The 14,750-nt window shown below is 49.8% G+C and overlaps 1 protein-coding gene across 1 annotated transcript in view; it reads right to left on the minus strand.

The window, feature by feature from the left end:
* sptbn2 (spectrin, beta, non-erythrocytic 2) overlaps positions 1 to 14,750 on the minus strand; it is a 79,173-nt gene that overhangs the window by 45,838 nt on the left and 18,585 nt on the right. The window contains exons 2-3 of the mRNA XM_061247953.1: positions 9,098 to 9,286; positions 3,713 to 3,823 (exon numbers count right to left, since the gene is read on the minus strand). Of these exons, the coding sequence (XP_061103937.1) occupies positions 3,713 to 3,823; positions 9,098 to 9,254 (268 nt within the window). The 5' untranslated portion in view covers positions 9,255 to 9,286. The remainder of the gene's footprint in view (positions 1 to 3,712; positions 3,824 to 9,097; positions 9,287 to 14,750) is intronic.

A 14,750-nucleotide genomic window follows, 5' to 3' on the forward strand; every position in this document is an offset into this window, starting at 1 on the left:
TACATTTCGGCTCTCTTCAAGTACCTTCTATCTCCATCCTTGCCCGAAAAAATGATAAATAATAAGCCCTGGAGCCTGGGAGGAGGCGTATCACAATCTCGGCACACTTGTGACTGTGTTAAAATAGTATCGTCTCCCTGAGGGATTCACAGCCTGCTCAGCGAGAGATGAAGATTATTGAGACTGGTGTGAACGCGTGACCAAACAACCACAAGAAGATATCAACAACAAGGTCAGGCGCCTTGCTCTAGTGCGGGTCTAACACTTGACACGCTTTTGACTAGTCTGTTCCAGCATGGCCTGTATTCACTGAAAGAACACCCTATACCCACACTTAGCACAACGACCGGTGAATGTAACAGCCTTTTGTCCGCGAAATGAAAGGGAGGGCAAGGAGCGAGAGGTGTGTGAGGAGAGCACGCTGCGATGAGAGACACACCTGCAACCTTATCTTCACATTCCGGCGTTTGAATTGACATTACATCAACACAACGATGTGCAGATACAGACAGCCACGATTACAGCGGTGGTTTAAGAGTTCACTATTGCAACACTAATGTACACATACATTCAGGGACAAGCACACACACACACACACACACACACACACACACACACACACACACAAGAGCGACAAAAGAGGGGGTTGAGGAGGGGAGCACAAGGGAGAGGAAGAGACAGACACTGCTCCGCCAAATGTTTATGAACCTCATTTTACAAATTCTGTGACTGAAATTAATGTGACCAATCCCAAGTTATGTCACCTCACCAGCCTGAGGAACTGCAGAAGGACCATTATCAGTGTCGCTGACTAAACTTGTTTAATAACTGTGAAATATCAACAGACACATAATTATGGTATTTACAGTTTACTAACAGCTGACTTGGCATTTTGTGTTTTTTTTCCCCTCCATTTGTTACTTTGCAGGTTGTTCCCAGAAGGTTTAGGAAATGCAAATTTCTCCTGTTATTTTTAGCCTGAAGAGCGCACTTTGGTTTTTCTTCCTTTCACAGTAAACACTCTTTTCTCACCACCACACCTGGCTCTCGTGGACAGAAGCAGGACGTGGCCTTACCGAGGGTGACTGGCACACAGGCTGATGACCCTCTGCGCTGACTCACCGCACCATGAAATGACCAAACGAACTAAATTTCTGCTTCAGAAAAAAAGGAGCTTGTGTAGTTCACTTAAATTAACAAGAATATCTTGTTTATGTACAATGAAATAAAAAATAAATGCCAGAGAAAGAGATACAGTAAAATAATGAAACGTTAAAAGTTGCACTGAACCAGTACAAACAAGCACTAGCATCAAATCTGGGACAAGCCTTTGTTGTCAGGCAGTCCTGTGGGGTCGAGGTTAGGTCAGAGGGCAGCTGACATTTCAGGTGGGACTCTGCTGCCGTGCCCTACAGCAAGGCAACTATAAAAGAGCAGTAAACAGAGAATCGTGGAAGAGGCATGTGATGCTAATGCAGCCGGGCTTCCGGCACCTTCTGGCTCAGCAATAAAACACCCTGAGTCTCTCGGAGCCTCTACCGGGATACCCGAAAGTGGAGCCATTTCCACGCCTAGCGTAGCTCTGAAGGGACATGGCAGGGTGCTGTTCTGCCTCATTACGTCCTGTGGGCTCTAGGCTTCTGAGGTAATTTTAAACACTCGTAATTTTGTGCCCTGACCCACTTATAAAGTGGGACTGTGCAGGAGAAATGTTAAAAAAAGAACCCCCCGCTCAAATGTGCCAACTGGGATCCTAACACGCGAACTCTCCAGACATGAGCGCGAGCAAAGTGCTTTTAGCGCTACTCCACATCCATCTGATGGTGGAGCGTCCTGTTAGCGGGACAGAGGTAGAAAGGGACGACGAAAGACAGAGCGAAAGAGAGTAAAACAGGAGACCCAGGAGAGCAGGGAAGAGGGACGAGTAATCCCACATTTGTTTATAGCGTGTCACGGCTGTTAAGTAGCTTGGCGGTTAACAGAAAAGTAACGGCTTCGGCTCCCAGGTAAATCGTTGCCATCCTTCCGGCAAGTTCCACCCTAAACATCTTCCCCCGTCGAATGGAAGCTATAATATGAAAAGTTGCATGGGACAGCTCTTTTAGGGCAACGGGCAGAGATTAGATATATGAGTACTGAATTAGGGCAGATGTCCGCTCTGACCCAGCAGGCCGTGGGGTCTACAGGGAGCCCTGCAGCAGTGATGTCAGCCCCACTCCATGCCTGGACACACGACACAGCTCTGAACACCACGCACTCCACTGCGTGTTCAGGCTCCAGCGAGCAGATGGCAGATAGGTCATTATTATTACAGCGAACCTCTCTGAGAAGAGTCCGGAGTCAAACGATACCATGACATCTGTGGTATTTATCCCGGAGCCTGCCCTTTTAACGCCCTATCCAAAAGGAGACCTGTCTCATTGGCTGAAATAATTGGGGTTTGAACCAACCACACTCAGGAGTGTGAAACAAACAAAACAAAGAGCACTTTTGACTTTCCTCTGACATTTTCCAGCTTTTTCCACAACTCCCCTCTTCTACGGTTCCTGGCGATAATAGGATACACTGAGACGTTTTTGCTGCCCTCTGGACATTCACTCTTAAGCTGCAGATGAAGCGTAATGACTGTGAATTAGTACATAATGATTTAAGGGTGTAAGCCCCTCCACAGTCTACCGCGCAGCTCTCTGAAGGGCCTCTTGTCCTGAGCATGTGAATGCGGTGAGGAACCCAGAGCAGCCCGAAGCCACAACATTACCCAGGTCCCCCCGCTGACAAACGCTCCAGTGTGTGTCACGCACCCGCGAGCGGGACTCTGATTAACGGCCGGCGTCAGGAGGGGCCCCCGCTGCCGGTCTGAGTCGCGCACAACTCCTCGCACAGTGAGGACAAACAAACCACCGCAGGGCCACCGCGAAACTTGGGCTTCGCTTTTCACATGCAAAACTTGTGTCCATTTCCACGGAAATTTACTGGGGTGGTTTCACAGGTTTCCTGTGGGCAGAGCACTTTTTATAGCTCGCACAAACGATGGAGACGGGGGTTCCCCACGGCTCAGTTTAAGGGATGTGTCAAATTGAAATTGCAACCTAATGAGATGTACAGCAATGAGTCATACGAAACCATAGCGAGATAGCACTTGCTTGATTCGAACAATTCACACATTTTCTGACTGATAAGCAAATAAAAAAAGCACAGAGGGAGTTGCCTGGGTTTGTAGTTCCGCAGTTTGGAGTTTGAGAACTACAGAATAAAGCAGTTGGTTCATTTCAGCTTAGTATTCAGGCGTTGCGCTAGTCGCAGATTTGTCAGCTTTCGAAGAAAGAAATACAGCACTCTGTCTCTCTTTCCTTTCGTGTGCTGAAGGGAGGAGTAAAGAGAAAGCAGGGGTGAGAAAAACGCCCTCCATCACGTCGAGAGCATCACCCGTTTGAGACGCGAGCTCAGAAACACCTCGCCTGAATCGGGGCTACTCTCCAGGAGACGGCCCGAGGTGACGCACACAAGAGTAAAAACACCACATTCCGGGTTCATTTTTCCGCCTACATCCCCCCCATTCCCTCCAGCAGGATCTCCCAGGAGAGAAATCACAACCGAGGGGGCAGAGGGCAGCTCAGTGCTGGCCGATATAGCAAGGCAAACAGACATGAGTGAGTGAGACTGAATGCAACCTAATAAACGCACAGGCTGGAATAGGCTACTCTGCTCTTACCTTGCAGCTGCTTGAATCTCCCCTCCAGTATGTTGGAGTACTGCACCGGGTCCACAAAGGCGGCCGGGGAGAGACAGGCCTCGCCGTCTTTCTGCTCCAGCTCCATCATCCCTCTCAGACCCCAGTCCCAGCCCCACTTTCAGTGGCTTTCTTTTCAACGATTAAAAATCTCCGGTCTTAAGTGAACTTTCTTGGCGCGATAAGCATCTCTCTTTGAACGAAACTGCACTATAATCCAGGTGGGACGGATCTGAGGAGCCCGGTTTGGTCCGCTCACCTCTTCAGAAACGCAAGCCCAGTCCCCTCACCGGTGTGTAACCTCACACATGGCCATGCCGCTGTCTCTGTCTCCCAACAGGTCCCTCCTCCTTTGTTTGCCCCCACTCTTTCTCCCTTTCTCTCTCTCTTTCTTTCCCCTCTGGTGAAAAAGAGCATCCGAACAGAGAGAGGATAGAGTGCAAGTTATGTGAACTTCCACAACAAATCAAGCGCCCTTCTCTTACTCTCCTCCTCCCCTCTCTCAATACAGCTCTCTCTCTCTCTCTCTCTCTCTCTCTCCCCCCCTTTCCAGAGTCACAGCATTTAGCAGCACAAAGCCACACTTACTCCCACACACACATGCACACACACACAGGCTCCAACCCCTCCCACCCTGCACACTCAAACACACCCCTTGTTTGAACACAGTAAGCGCACCAGCCAAAGTCAGCTCGCTGTGTAAACAGAGATCGGGCCGCTCGCTCCGGTAGCGGGAATATTAACATAAGGTGCGCTTCTGGGAGGAGCCGAGCGGGGAGGGGGAGAAGAGAGGAGGAGAAAGACGGGGCCGAGGCGTTCTGATAGGTGTGTGAGGAGTTGGCTCATTCCATTCCTAGGAGGGGGCGAGGAAGGGGGGAGGGAGGGCAGTGTGGGGCCCTGCTAAGTTAGAAAATGCTTTGTGTTTGCGCGCTCTTTCCGCTCTGCAGACCGAGATGAAAATAAGACGTTAGAACAGGAAGGAAGTGCCACACGCGAGGCTGACAGCAGCTGCTTCTGTCCTCCGTGCGAACGAGGCATCCTCATCTCTGCCTGCTCAGCGTCCTCTCCGCCCGTACCCAGGGCAGCGTCGTTTCTCCCCGCAGTGGAAGTGGGGCAGCCTGTACCGTAGTGGTTAAGGTACATGGGACCGGCAAGGTAACCCCACATTGCCCCGGGCGGGATTGTCGGTTTGGATAAAAGCGTCGGCTAAATGACATGCAATAATAACAAAAGTGGTACGCTGCGCGCTGTGGTACAAAGCGTGCCATCCGGAGTCTGCCTCCTCTGTGCTGTGAAACCTACAGCAATAGTAGTATTTATTTCCCAATGTGTGTCAACAGGGCAGTGCAACACCCCGCCCAGCAGTTCTTATGCACGGGGACCTAGAGAGGGCACAGACAGTCATGGAGCGATAGGATGATATTTCCTGGGTTACATAAGAAAGGGGGGGTGACTCTTATTGGCGGGGGGGGGGGGCGACCCTTTATAGCACAGAGAGGGCTTTTACCTGAGGGACTAGGCTAATGAAGCGCAGTCTACACCTGTTTGTCATTAAAGGAAACTGCTGATGCCTCCAGACATGCAAGACCAGCGAAGAGCTGCCCACTCATAATGACAACGCGCACCGACCGCGCCTAGGCATCTGACAAGGGAGGCCGGGTCCTGTGTGTTTATGGACGTAGACAAGGACAAACAGCCTAATTCACAGTAAAGAGGGGACGTGGAAAATAACAGACCTCTGCTCTTCCTTGCTGAGTTTGGTCGAAGCGTAGAGGTCTTGGAGACTGGCTGTTATTGCTGCGGGCTTTCGTCACACGCAACAACACGTCGAACGAGGGATGGAGTCAGGAGGGGCGGTGAGAGAACGGCCTGTTTTTGCTGTTCAAACAGAAAAGTGTAGTTGCTTTTCTCGTTTCTTTTCTCTCTCCTAGAAAGGAAATGGCCGTCTGGGGGGATAGTTTAATAGCATAAGTACAGTATCTTTACTGACTTGCTGTTTCCTGCAGGTTTCCAGTACAGTCTCGAAAAAGCTTTGGCAACGCGGGTCCGTTGATTACCAAATCGATAAAAACTCATTTGAATTAAACTGCGAATGAAGTAAAGTGGGATATGCGGGCGACAGTAACGAGGGAAGAAAGGAGGAGAGAGCCGAGGCTCGGGGATTAAGACGCAAGGAGGGAAAAGAGAGAGATGGAGAAAAGTACAAAAAATGCAGATAAAGTCAGTGAGACAGAGGAAAAAAGGAGTGAGGGAAGGGGGAAAGAAAGAGAGAGAGGGGGAAGGAAGCAGAGCGAGGGAGAGAGTGAGAAAGAGAGAGCAAAAGGGGGGGGGGGGGGGAGAGATGCAGAGGAACAGGGGCCTTACCAAAAATTATACTTCAGAGGACATTAAGTGCTGCTAATATTCAAAAAAGGCTCACGGCGAGATGGTCCACTGATTCAGGTAATCTGCTTCTGTCACCGAAAGCCCCGTTGACCGAGCTCGGTGGATGGCCTCAGGCCACCTCGCCGATTACGTTGTCAGCAGCTGTCCCGCCGAACGAACGAGGCGTCACTTTCACAGAGCGACCCGCAGAGGCTATTCTCACCCGCCGGCCAGCTCTGAAGGCCCACACGCGCACGTGTGGCGAGACACACACTCTCACCCGACCGCAGGCAGGTCTCATGAGTCATGCACAGAAAGAGAGGCTCGACATCTAACTAGACACTGAACCAGACACTGTCTGCGCACTGTAATTACTATAACGCAGGTACAGTGACACGTAAAATACCAGGATGCTCACTGCACTTCTGTCATTATCTGACAGCGCGGAACAACCTCACAGCTTATAGTGATTTTGGAGGAATGCGCCAACTTCCTGGCACTGATGAAGTGTCGTAATGCCGGAGGTCAAAGGTCCCCCCACTCTGTCCGTGAATTTCAGTTGTTAATACCCTGGTGTGTGCATACATGCCATTTAGCTGTCTGTGCCGCAGCTTGCTAAAAGACTAAACAAAATCATGAAAGGGAAGATTATGCTTCTGCTTGTAGTAGGGCAGCAACCTCCTTTAGCCAAAAAAAGACAAATCTGTAAGGTTTCTCTCAGAGTAAAACACGAAGGACATGCACAGCTTATTCACAGAAGACGAGTGTGAATGAAACAATCCTGATTTACCATTTCACAACATGACAGGACGACATTAGCTCAGGTTGTCAGTTAGATCCCCAGCCCTGGGTGTGTCGAAGTGTCCCTGAGCAAGACACCTAACCCCAATTACACCCGACGAGGTGGTCAGTACTTTGCATGGCAGCCAGTCGCCGTTGGTGAGTGAGTGTGTGTGTGTGTGTCTGAGGGCGAATCAGTTATCAATTGTAAAGCGGTTCGGATAAAATCCAGTAAATCCAGTTCATTTACTATTCAAACAATAACCGCATTTGCTGCATCTTTCCCAGACTGAAGTTTACCTGGAGAGCACTGTATGTAAATGACCAATACACTATCCACAAGGGGAATCTGGCCCAAAAGGTCCATTAGATAGGATTGGCAGGGATGGAAAAGTGACACAAGAAGAGATTTGCGGCTGTTGTCCCCGAGAACTGTTAAGTGCTGCTGGATAAAGGTGTCGAGCCAAATGAGGAACAGATCAATGCTGATGTAGGAGTGTGCACCTCCGGCTGCTGCTCTCACAGGTGCCCTGCAGGGCCCAAGGGAAAGAGGCTCCATCAGCGCACAGAGTGCGCTTTCCGGGAGACGCACTCACGCACGCACGCATGGTGCAAGCACAGGGAGGGACACAGGAGGAGGTACAAGCACAAGGAGAGACACAGGAGGAGGTGCCAGCACAGGGAGAAACACTGGAGGAGGTGCAGAGACAGGGAGCGCCTGGAGTCACAGACACACAGATGGAGGCAAAGGAGAGGAAATCAGAAAAGCCTCGGAAAGAGAGGGGGATCCAGAGGAATGAACAGAAGAAGACAGAGGGATCAGAGACCTTAAGAGAGGGGGAGCGGGGGGCGGGAGAGACCCCTGGGGCAGAGAGAGCATTTGAGCCGTCGGATGGCCCACAAAGCCCTGCTGGTTCAGGAAGTGGAAGAATGCGCACATCAAGTCCCTGCTTGTCTACAAGAGATGGTATCTGGAACCTTCCATGATAGAGATAGAAATAACACACATCCTGTCCAGCTGCGTTTCAAAGACCCACTAGACTACTGGCCTGATATAAAAGCCACTGGCAATGTTGAGCAGTCCCATGCCAATATATGTGCATTCAGCAGCTGTTCTTCAGGATTAGCGTCTGCTGCTTACATACAGTACATGGCAAATAGATGCTTAGAAAACGTCAGAGGTCTGGATACTGGATCTGTCTCTCAAGCTGTACCTGACAGCCGATTGACAGCACGCTAAACCCTCGGCAACAGAATCAGACCATAAGGATCATTTCAATTTCAGCCGGCGGACAGAAGATCCGTTGGGCAAAGCTATCAACAAAATGTTTGTTCGGTGTCATGTTTTATTTAAAACTACTCGTTTTCAACAGTTTCCTTGCCCGGGAAGCACATCCAATGCAATGCTTTACCAGCCGTACTCAAACAATGAAGCCATAATTGGTGGGAATATGAAAGTTCAGAAAGATACCATGCACAGTAACGTGAGATAATTTTGTCTGATAAGAGGCTGAAATATGGTTCAACCTTTTTATGACCCTAATTAGCATGTTTTACCGAAATGCAAAAGAAGGGAGAGGCTGCTTCCCTCTGCTGGAGCCTTATAGTTACTGCAACCCCTGAACCCCATATGTCCACCCCCTGACCCCAATGCCAAACCACAGCAAGCTCTAACAAAGTAAAAATTGTCTGTCTAATGGGCTGAGATGTACAGTGAGATGTGCCACAGACCTGGGTCAAATGAGTAATTGTTTCAGATTAAAATACCTTTCTGTGCTTCATTGAACTTGCCTGGTTTGATTGAGCCAACCAAAAGGACCAGAAGGCAGAGTTTGCACTTTTTGAGAGTACTCCATTGGTTCCAATACACCAGACAAGCTCAGTGAAGCGTAGAAAAGTCTTTGAATACAAACCAATGATGTACCCAGCTGAAAAAACAGCTCAAGCTAGTTTCTTAAACAGTTGGTAAACCAGTGCTGGTTTATGCTGTTGACAGCTAGACCATTTTACGACCAGATTAATCAGCCAGAAAATTCTGGTCATAAGCTGGTCTAGCTGGGTATGAGCAGGTCAACCAGCATGGCCAATCTGGTCATAAGCTGGTCTAGCTGGGTATGACTTGGCATAACTGGATTTTACAGCAGGGCATTTGACCCAGGTCTGGCGCGCCGCAGTGGCGAAGGTACGGGCGGGGCGGTGCAAACAAACACGGGCGTGTCTCACCGGCCAGGGCCTTGATGCGCGAGCGCTCGAAGAGGCGGGCAGAGCTGTTCTCATTGTCCCAGTCCGCCTCGGCCGCCAGGTCCCAGCGGTTGTTGATGTCGTTGTACTGCTGCTGGATCTCCAGGCTGTCGAAGTCAGTGGGGGAGATGGTGCTCATGGTGTCCGGGGCAGAGGGCCTACCATCCAAACCTGGGGGGGTAGAGGAGGGAGAGCGTGAGTCCACATTCGCCATGTTGCACAACCCGAAACAGTAGCCTGACAGCATCAAACATAGTCCCACACACTGATACGCCCCGCTGTAAACCAAACCTTTGCTGGTCAAGCTGGTCATAGGCTGGTCTAGCTGGGTATGAGCTGGTCGACCAGCTACCAGCTGTTTCAAAACATATCTTCAGCTGGTCAAACAATGTCTAGCTGGGAGCTGGTCTGAACTGATCAACCAGCTGTTTCAAAAACCTAGCTTGAGCTATTTCATCATTCAGCATTCATCTGCTGAGCAAGCCCTTCTAACCTTTCTCTCACCACTAACTTTAGGAAACCACAGTGGCTGGTGCGTTCCAAAATTCACCAGCCAATTTCACCGTTTTACCAAACAACGACACATTTAGAATAGAATGGGACCTCCAAGTGATGGGTGGCGGCCTGCTAAAGTGGCCGGTAGAGGAAACAACCTTTTTCTGGCGGCTGGTTTCGCACCCTGCCGCCATGTGTATTAACAGCCCTTCTGAAGCAAAAGCAATGCAAATTTTCGCGACACAGGCGTGCCTGTATCAGTTCCCTAGAAAGTAAAGTTGTGATAAAAGAGCATGGTGACTGGCTTTAGAGTTTTACAACTGCTGTGCAATGAGTCCTGTGTTACCCACATTATTTGAATAGATATTTGTAGCTGCGAAAGTCAATGTCAGATAAAGCAGCAAATAGCATGGCAAAAGATACGTGTACAGGACGGATCCCCACATCACAAATGACAATCGGCAAATGAAAAATTACCAAAAAACAAGGTGTGTTTCATCTATATAGTGGAAATGGCAAGCAAGCTTCACTGCAGGGATCAGGAACTCACACTCTTTGAGGGCCGAGAACGTCTGGTTTACTTGGGAATCAGGTGCGAAGACAATCTTTAGCACTAACGTAAGCACAACTTGTTCCAAACACCAAGTTAGCTCAATATTAACTCCTGGCGGAAGCGGCCACTTCCCCGGAACACGGTGAGTTTACGTTAAGTACACGGGAGAAAAGAAAGCCAGGGCCGGATTTGGATTCGAAGTCCAGAGTTGATGATCCCTGCTTTTTGTATTTACATGTAGCAGTGACATGTCTGTTGTGTGATGGAAGCTTTGTTTCCATGGTTCGTTACAGTTACAGAGAAAAGGAGAAAAGACATGCCCCCCCCCCCCCCCACTCTAACCGCTGTGGGTTCAGCTTCCGAACACCAGGGACAGACACGCCACTTGAACGGCCACTCTCCTCCTGAAGCACATGCGCTAGCGCTCCCTTCGGAAGATAAATTAGACGGATATGTCAGAGCGCGCGTCCTTAAATCCGGGGAGGACAGGATGGAAGATGGAAAAGTCAGGTGCGGTAAACGAAGTGAAGTGTGCGGTCCTCCTGCCCAGAATCTGTCAGGCCGAGACGGACGGCCATTTTGCCTCGGCTGCAGGGAAACCCTGTCTGTGTCTGTCAACTCCTCCTCGCTGTTCATATGCTCTCCTTGTCAGAGTGCACATCACCCAACCGCCTATGGGGAACCCAAGGAGGAGACACTCGTCAGCAGACCTACAGCGCATACTACGTCAGCCTTTTACATGCTTTACTGAGCTTGGCTGTATTGGAACCCATGAATTACTCTCGAAAATTACATCGCCAAAACTCTGCAAACCCTGCTTTCTGCTCTTCTTGGTCAGCTCAATTGCGCCAGGCAAGATCAATACACCCTGGACAGGCCAGAATATACCCTGGACAGGCGGGAATACACCCTGGACAGGCAGGAATACACCCTGAACAGGCCAGAATACACCCTGAACAGGCCAACAGGGCAAACGCATCATTCACTCACGCATACCTAGGGGCAATTTAGATTCTCCAATTAACGTAACCTGCATGTCTTTGAACTGTGCCCGGATGAAGCCCACACGGACATGGGGAGAAGGTGTAGACTCCATACAGAAAGGCCTGGGCCGGGTTTCAAAACCAGGACCTTCTGGCTGTGAGGCAGTGCTACCCACTGCACCACCATGTGGCCGAAAATATATGTGTGCTATCTGCAAAAATATTTTTTAAGCACATCTACTAATTAGGATGGATTAGTGTGCTCCTATATTTTTCAACTTAGGAGTGCATGTGCTCCATGTTAGCATAGAGGCCTACACATGACGCAAACAGATTTGTATCAGGAGTTTACCTTCCACTTAAACATTCCCTTTTTATTACACAAAAACCAAAGGGTTAAGTTAGTGTCTGCTTTCCACATTTCTTTGTCCGTCGCGCGTGTCTTTGTCTGGGTCCTCGTGGCTAAGGCCAGGGGAGTGGGGAGGGTGGGATACATTAGCCGGGGCTCCTCCCAGGCTGTGGCCTTGTCCTCGATCAGGCTGACAGCGGCGCTCCTCCACAACTCCCCGAGGGATGCTGGTTTAATCCAGCCGCCCAGCCCAGCGACCAGCCCTTGAGCTTCACCAGATGGTAGCACCATCACTCACTGCGCCTGAGGACACTGGAGGTCTACTCACCATACACGCACCACTCTCATGTCGTTTTAATGATGTTACATTAGCTGGGTGTCTGTTCATACGCACACACGCACGGACTCAGACACAGACACACACACACCATACTTATGGAACAGGAACACAAACACACACACATATACACAGGCCTGCATATGCACCTACAGCGACACACACACACACACACACACACCACATTTCCATTACATCAGACATCAATACAGCCTTATTTGTGGGTGAGGAACATACAGACACACACACACACGCACGCACGCACACATTCACACACACATGCAGACACACACACGCACACAGACACACACACACATGCAGACACACACGCACACAGACACACACACGCACAGACAGACACACACATGCAGACACACACACAAGCGCACAGACACACACACACCACATTCCATTACATCAGACATCAATACAGCCTTATTTGTGGGTGAGGAACATACAGACACACACACACACACACACACACACGCACACATTCACACACACATGCAGACACACACATACGCACACAGAAACACACACACACACATTTCCATTACATCAGACATCAATACAGCTGTATTTGTGGGTCAGGGACACAGACGTACACACACACGCCTACGTATGTGACCCATTCTATCATAATAAGTCGGAAGTCGCAACAGCTAAATCGATGTTGATGTAAAAATGTTCATTTTTGCCTGTTATGGGCTTTCATCTTAATTTTGTAGAACAATATCTAGGCTTTCATAATCTGTATGTCGTAATGCCGTAAAAATATTGTTTTAAAGCTTTTGAACGCAAGATGAACGTGATAGTAGCAGTGAGGTTTGTGCGAAGCTTGTCACCTTTCACCAGTCACCTGGCAGACTACCACATCAGCTGCGTTCGTGGCTAAAAGTTAATGTAGCTATTTGATTTGTTTCATGGTCTGTATGTTGCAATGTCAAGAGTAAATTGTTCAGAGCAAAAATATAGTTTTAAAGGGTTACATACGATGACAAGATATAGCCCAGTGTCGGTAGTCTCCCAGCCTCACGTAACTACCATCTTGAGATGAAACCTGCTTTGGTGGCACTCAAAATGTAACAGGACACAACTCCCTTGATATCTGGAGTAGAGAGATAATTTTGGTATCGTTAGAAAGCTCACATCCCCCACTTTTGAGTAGTTTCTAAAAACGAAAAATGTGTTTTGGGTTCAATATGACTGATTTTGACTCACTCACACACATACTCCCTTGGTACCTATATGTTGCAGACTAATTCAGACCAACTCCCCAACTGCACTCTGTCCTTAATCTCCACTCAGCTTCCTGTCACTTGTTTCTACATGTCTGTTTCCTCTCCAGGAGAGCAGGACAGATGGCACAGAGAGGAGGCTCCTGGTACACAGACTACAGCGTGAATGTAAATGACCATTAGACGGAAAGAAAGCTGCAGGTTTCAGAGCACTGAGAAAATGAAAATAAAGGAAAGCTGCTGTAGAGGACAGGACTGCGGGGCGCAGAACGGGGAGACAGCGAATGTAAATAAACAGGAGAGGAGAGGAGGAATTGAAATGAGCATCCGGTGGTGTAGAGAGGTGCACTGTGGGTCTGGGAGCGAGGCTGGCCAATGGAAGCGCAGCTGCGGAGGAAGGGGGCTGTGAGAATCAGCTCTGACTGGACAGCGCCGTGTCCGATGCTGCGGTAGCAGGAGGAGAGGACCGAACACGACGCACGCCCAGGGGACGGGGCTCCGCAGCTGATGCAAGGACACGTCCTGAGGGACGGCCTGAAGGTGACATGAGGCATGGGGGCTGGGAGGGAGGGGTGGCCACGGGAGAGGGAGGGGCAGGGCGGGTGGGAGGGGTGCCCAGGGGAGGGGGAGGAGCAGGATGGGGGTGGTCAATGGAGTGGGGGGGGGGGGTGTACAGCCAGGGAGGGGCTGAGTTAGAGTCATGAATACATTGTTTATAAATATACTATAAATAGGCACTAAATATAGGCGTGAAGTTCTACACAAAAAAAATTATATTCTAAAAGGTTGCATCTGCCTGGAGCTGAATATCTCAAAAGCACTCAGAAAGCAGGGCCTTATAATTCCAAGGTCGCGACATGGAGGTAGAGAGAGGGAGCAGGGGGCAAAGAGAGAGGGAGCAGGGGGGGCAAAGAGAGAGGGAGCAGGGCCTGGAGGAGTGACAGGAGCAGAAGGAGCCTCCAGGGCAGGGCAGGTAAGAGTGCACAGTCTATACCAGGCAGAGGGGGCGCCGTTGAGATGGAAAGGCCTGGAACAGCAAAAGTACCAAAAAGGGAGGAGAAGAAGAAGAAGAAGAAGCAGGAGGAATGACAGCGTAGGAAAGGTAAATCAGCGAACTTAAATTCAGCTGTCCCACGTGAAGTGTGCAGGCCCGCATCAAAGCACACACAAACGGCACGGCAAATCCCATTAGGGGCGGATCGCGAAAGTGCTGGGAATAGAAAGGCACTGCCGTGTAATTATCCCTGGATTAGAACAGGAAGCACATAGACCCAATCCCCCCCCCCCCCACCGACCTCATCTCACACTTTCCCCAGGTGACCAGCGCGCGCAAGGTGAGGTACAGCTACCCCGCCAATCAACCTCAACCCCAACGCATGACATCACCATCTCCCCCGACAGGGCAGGAGGGGCTATAGGCCCAGACTTCCCAGCACACAGGATGACATCAAACTCCCCTTCCAGGAAGCCAGAGCATCTGAAGAGCTCTTCTGCAGCACGGGCAAAGCAGGGGGCTTACGAGTCACTGAGAGCTTGTCCGTTATGAGCGCAGAGAAAGCCTCTGGGGGGAGCAGGTCAGGGCTGGAAAACCCTTACAAACAGCACGCAGGCCATTATTCCGACCAAAGCATTTTTAATTAAGCATCACATTAAATTTAATTAAATGAGACGTTTTGTTTA

Source organism: Conger conger, chromosome 7, assembly GCF_963514075.1.
Source record: "Conger conger chromosome 7, fConCon1.1, whole genome shotgun sequence".
In the NCBI taxonomy this organism is placed as follows: Eukaryota; Metazoa; Chordata; class Actinopteri; order Anguilliformes; family Congridae; genus Conger; species Conger conger.